General features: G+C 47.8%; 1 protein-coding gene across 1 annotated transcript in view; it reads right to left on the reverse strand.

The window, feature by feature from the left end:
• Nucleotides 1-2,039, reverse strand: part of IL20RB (interleukin 20 receptor subunit beta) — an 82,928-nt gene extending 80,889 nt beyond the window's left edge. Inside the window, exon 1 of the mRNA XM_006031373.2 lies at nt 1,903-2,039. Within this exon, the coding sequence (XP_006031435.2) occupies nt 1,903-1,972 (70 nt within the window). The 5' untranslated portion in view covers nt 1,973-2,039. The remainder of the gene's footprint in view (nt 1-1,902) is intronic.
• Between the last annotated feature and the right edge of the window lie 3,330 nt (nt 2,040-5,369).

Consider the following 5,369-nt stretch of genomic DNA (forward strand, 5'->3'; position numbering starts at 1 on the left):
TGAGGCAAGACCCTCCTCGGCCCACTCAGCTGCCTCCTCCCACTGCCTGGGGTTAAACCGCTCCCACCATGGGCTCTGCTTACCTCTGGCTGTGCTGGGGGTTGGCAGGGTGCTCCGTGGCTGTTGGGGGCACTGGAGGGCTTCAGAGGAGCAGGGGCACAGCAGGCTTTCACCCGTGTGTCTCTCGCCACTCCCGGAGCCTGACTGGTTTTTTTTTGGTTTTGCAGGCCCTTTTAAACTGCACGCATGCACAGTGGGCCCACCCTTGGTGGTATGCTTTTCCCGGGCTAGGGGGGACCCTACCCGGGATTTAGGGGACCCTGCCCCACTGGAGAGGGATTGGTAAGTACCCTCTCCCCTTCACTACTCTCTCCCTGGGGGGCTGGGCCAAGTAGGGGCCGGGGCAGGGTGAGACCTTCCTCAGCCCACTCAGTCGCCTCCTCCCACTGCCTGGGGTTAGCCCCCTCCCACCATAGGCCCCAGTTACCTCCAGCTGTGCTGGGGGTTGACAGGGTGCTCCGTGGCTGTTGGGGGTCACTGGGGGGTTTTGGGTGAGTGGGAGCGCAGTGAAGTGCAGGCTGGCTGGTGTGGGCAGTTCAAGCAGGGCAATGGCCAACTGGGTGTCCACGAGTAGGGGCCACCACCATGGTGTGGGCAGAACTGCTTGAGGAGGTCCTTGAAGGTGGCTTGGGTCATACAAAAGGAGGCCAGCCACTGTCCCAGGTGTTCTGGACAATATGCAGATACCAGTCCTTGCTGGCCAGGTGGTCCCACAGGTGGTGGGGGCTGGAGCCCCAGGAGTGCATGGACAGCACCACTGGTGGCATCCAGGTGTGCATCATCAGAGTCCCTGCCAGGGTCCAGCTGGCAGCAGTGTGGTGCCAGGTGACCTGTGATGCCATGGTGAGCCTGGGCAGGGGGCCGCACTGTGTGGGGGCCCTACCAGGGCTCCTACTGATTTGAACCAGGTTGTGGTCGTAATGGCAGCACAACACAGCACAGGGACCAGGGTGGCCAGCAGGAACCTGGGACATTGGAATTCACTCCCTAAGCCTGGAAGTGGAGCAGCACAGACTCTGATGGGCACAGACTCTGACAACAGAGCACTGTGTCAGCATGCTACAGGCTGCTTTAGACCAGGAAGACAGGTAGGCAGGATCAGAGAGTAGAGCTGCCTTTTCCAGATGGCTGCTGGCCACAGGCATCTGTGGCTGGAGCCTCTGGCTCCCCCTGGCTACTTCAGGGAGCCAGAGCAGAGGCGGAGGGGGCAGTAACATATATTGGCAAGAGCAACAAACCACTCCTAAATTTGCACATTTGTAGACACCTGCCCAGGGTGGGTTTGCTCCAGAGTAAATTACTCAGCAGTAAACTCATCCTGCAGCATTTGTACATGTAGACATGACCAGTAAAATTCTGGGACTAATATAACATAATTTTAGTAAAATATCAGCTGACTAATTTCCTTTCACCAAAATTGAAAATATCCTTTATATTTTATAGTTTCTTTCTAGTTTTTGTTCATGAATTTTCCTTTTAATGAGATTGTTCTAGTGTTAGGTCATGTTTTTCTCTTCAAAGAGGTGGGAGGAGTCAGAGTGCTGACAGCCCAAACACTACAGACAACAGGTCCACTTCAAGCAATGTCTTTATTGTGCCTCTGCAGTTTCCTCTGTCCTCCTGCTTAGGGCTTTGTTCCACATTAATTTTAGGCACCTCAGGGAGCTTTTAACCCCTGAATTTTGCACACAAATATTTCACATTCAAAACTACTTTGTCTTAAGCTGTTGCAAAGTGGTTTTAATTTAATATTTTTAATTAAAATAGCTTAAAAATAAACAAATATTTGTCCCCATAGACTTATTCTAATTCCCATCACCTTTGAGTATTTTAAGCATTTACCTGAGTGCATAGGTAGAATGAAAGAGCAGAGGAAGAAGATGAAACTTATGTTCCCTTTGCTGATGCACATTGTCTTTCTCCAGGTTCATGTCATGAAGTTTGGCTCTAAATTTCCTCTTCCCAGACAAGGACACCCATCCAGTTCATCCATGCTTTGAAAAAAATGGAACTTTTGAATCTCAATAGAGACATTACCAGAGTCACTGTAATGTGAAAACTGCTCCTTTAACACTCAGAGCTGACACTACACAATGCCTAAGCAGTCATCTGCTTTTCTTTGGAGGGTGTGGCCACAAAGGTATTGGGATAATTCATACAGTTATCACTTTAAAAGCCTATGCAGTTGCTCAACTGCAATAGTCAGTGCTGCCCTATTTAACATGGGCAGGAAATACATGCATTAAGGTAGGCCGTTGCACAGGTAAAACCAGATTCCTTTGTCTGTTCTTTCCAAATGCTCATAATCCTCTAATGTCTCAGCTTTCTGCTGATGCAATTTGCTATCCCAGTAATCTGACAGAAGAGGCTATGTGGATTGCATTTAAACTTGCTGTTCTTGTGGGGAACATTTTGGTTGGCTCAGAGTGCGCATATATTTTATAAATAGCTTCTGTAAATAGGTTAAGGGAAATGCTAGGCTGGATCAGACAGCAGGTCAGAGAGACTGCTCCTTGATTAGCTCTCCATAGTATTATGCTTCTTGTGGTTGGATATTACTCCCCATGTTAATACTACAGGGAACATTTACATGTGCAATTTATTAAAGATTGTTTGTTTGGAGTGGGCTTGTTGGACATACTGTTTAGGATGTCAGCATTCTGAATCCTGTTTAAGAGAAAAATGCCCCTGTTCCCAGTAGCTGAGCAAAGATCTGAGGTGGGAAGTGCTATGGATTACTGAGGGAGTCAGGGACAAATAAAAGCCAGTCTTGAAGACAGAAGATTGCCCCTCCAGAAGCCACATCAGGGTTGTTTCCAGGGGGTGCTTTGGGAAGGAGACTGGACAAGGCTTCTTTTTGGAGAGTCCTGGAATGATTCATGACTGTAAGCATGTTACCACCAGTGAGCTTCTTCAGGCAGGTTTTTGTTCCCTGGACAGCTTCTGAACTGGCTCTAGCATTAAACAAACAAAGAAAATAAATAAAATGTCCTGCCCCAGGCACTGGGAGTGGTCCCCTGTGTCTCTGGCCTTCACACAGAAGGCTTTCCCTTCACACCCTGCTCCTCCCTCCTTTCACATCAAGTGGCTCAGCTTTCTGGAATTTTTAACTCCCAGGAAGCTACTCCCTCATTGGTTGCCTTATCACAGTTGCAGCAACTTAGCCAGGCTGGTTAACTGTTCTTAAGGGGACAGGGCATCTTGCTACATACTTCCCCACATAAAAGTGAAGTTGGAGACTTGCTTTTCTGTGTTTAACCCCTTCCTTCGCATGAGAAGTTTGCATTTGTCTGTGTGGTTCCAGGTAAAAGACAAACCTCAAAAGTATATGGCTGCAAAACCAGGTGCCAACGTATGAGTCTGGAGTTGGTGCTATGCATTGCCTTCCACCAGGTTAGATGGGTATAATCAGTAATGATAGTGAAGGGGACCCCTGGACAATAATAGCAGAAGGCTCAACTTCCCACTTTTATTGTGAGACACTTTACAATGACTAAATGGTTTTGCTCTCAGGTCAGGATCTTCTAGCTCATAAAGAGGAAGGGGTGTTTTCCATCTTCAAATTTCTGTGAAAGAACAGATCGCTCTGTGGCATCCATTTGCAAGATAAACCAGGCATCAAAATCCAGGCTGCACAAAACTGGAGCAGTGCACAGTAGCCTTTTGATTTCTCCAAACGTTCCTGCACATGCCAGGATGCCAGGATATGCTACAGCCAGGGTGCCATAATGCACAGTTTATCCAACAGAGGAGAACTGTGGAATAATAACTGGCCAGTGCAAGAATCAATTTAATTTTTCTTTGTCTTGACCACTGGGGCTTCTACTAAGGCCTTCACATTGTTAAGGAAAGGCTTCCTCCCCCATTTTCAATAAATGTAGCTCAAATATTTTGTCTCCACACAACCAAGTTAGGTTGACTCCAAGGCCTGCAATTCAAAGTTCCCATACTGTGCCAGGTCAGGCCACACTGACTTAGGCCATTGGCGGAGGGGCAGGGGCAGTATTTCCCAGGCCATGTCAGGCCACACAGGATTTCACAACTTTGCGGCATCTGGGAGTCATGCCAAATCAGGCTACACAGAATTTATGCTGAGTGTGGCCACATATGGTCAGGCCACACTAAGATTAGGTTAAATTCAGGCACACATGATTATGTCAAGTTAGACCACACTGAGTCAGGCCTCACAAAAGAGCCATGACAAGTTGGGGCACATGATTACCATGCCAAGTCAAAACACATAGGTCATGCCAAGTTGGACTGCCTCCTGGTTATGCTAAGTCTGGCCACACAAGGTCATTACAAACTGGTCATGCTGAGAGGGGCCACATCAGTTCAAGATGATTCAGGCCACACTGATTCAGGACATATGGAGTTCAAACAGAACTAGGCCACATGGGGTTATTCCAGGTCCAGCCACCTTTTATTCATTCTGAGTAAGTAATTAATTCATGTAGGTTCAATATTTCTTAGGTTTCTGGCCTGGCCTAGTACAACCTAGATAATTCCAAGGTTGACAGACAGGCTCCACTTGAGCTAAATAATTCTGAGGGTAAACAGCTGGCCCAACTTGACCCAAATAATCCCTAGGTTAGCCCTACTTGACCTGATTAATCCTAAAGTGGCCAAACAGGCCTAATTTAACATGAATAATCCTGAGGGTCCAGGACCCATCCAACATGATCCCTTGATCCCCAAATCACTGGATTGTTCTCATCCCAACCAATTGGATCTAAAATTGACAGATTGGCTTGATTTGACCCCAGTAAATCCTAAAATCACTGGAGTAGCCTAATTTAAATGAAACCAAAATTGCTGCCCTGATTTTACCCAGCAAATCATGAGCTCTCTGGTCTGGACTGACTTTTTCTGATTAATGCAGAGGAATCTGGACTGGCCCAAATTGACCAGATTAATCCAAGGTTGCTGTTTCAGTCTGTGATGGGGACCGTCTCAAGGCCGGGCATAATGTCAGTCCACCCACCCAGCTAGGGCAGTCCACCCTGATTCTCCCACCATGCATTGCTGTAATACTACCAGATGTAACAATGCAGGAGGCTGCCCATTTAATGCCCTGATGCGTAGGACATTACACACAGCTCTGAACCTTCCCTTATACCATGTTCCATGTCTTACAGATGGCATCCAAAATCCACTATTACTCCCCCAACCCCATTGCTGGGCCACACTCGGCCTCTGGCCCAAACTTGGCCTCAGGCATCCGAAGACTTACCTTGTCTTCATGCCCCCTCTCTGGGGCCTCTACTCACATGCGCTATGGGCTTCCTGTCTCTCCTTAGGCTTCTAGC

This window comes from Alligator sinensis, unplaced genomic scaffold (assembly GCF_000455745.1).
Source record: "Alligator sinensis unplaced genomic scaffold, ASM45574v1 scaffold433_1, whole genome shotgun sequence".
NCBI lineage: Eukaryota > Metazoa > Chordata > Crocodylia > Alligatoridae > Alligator > Alligator sinensis.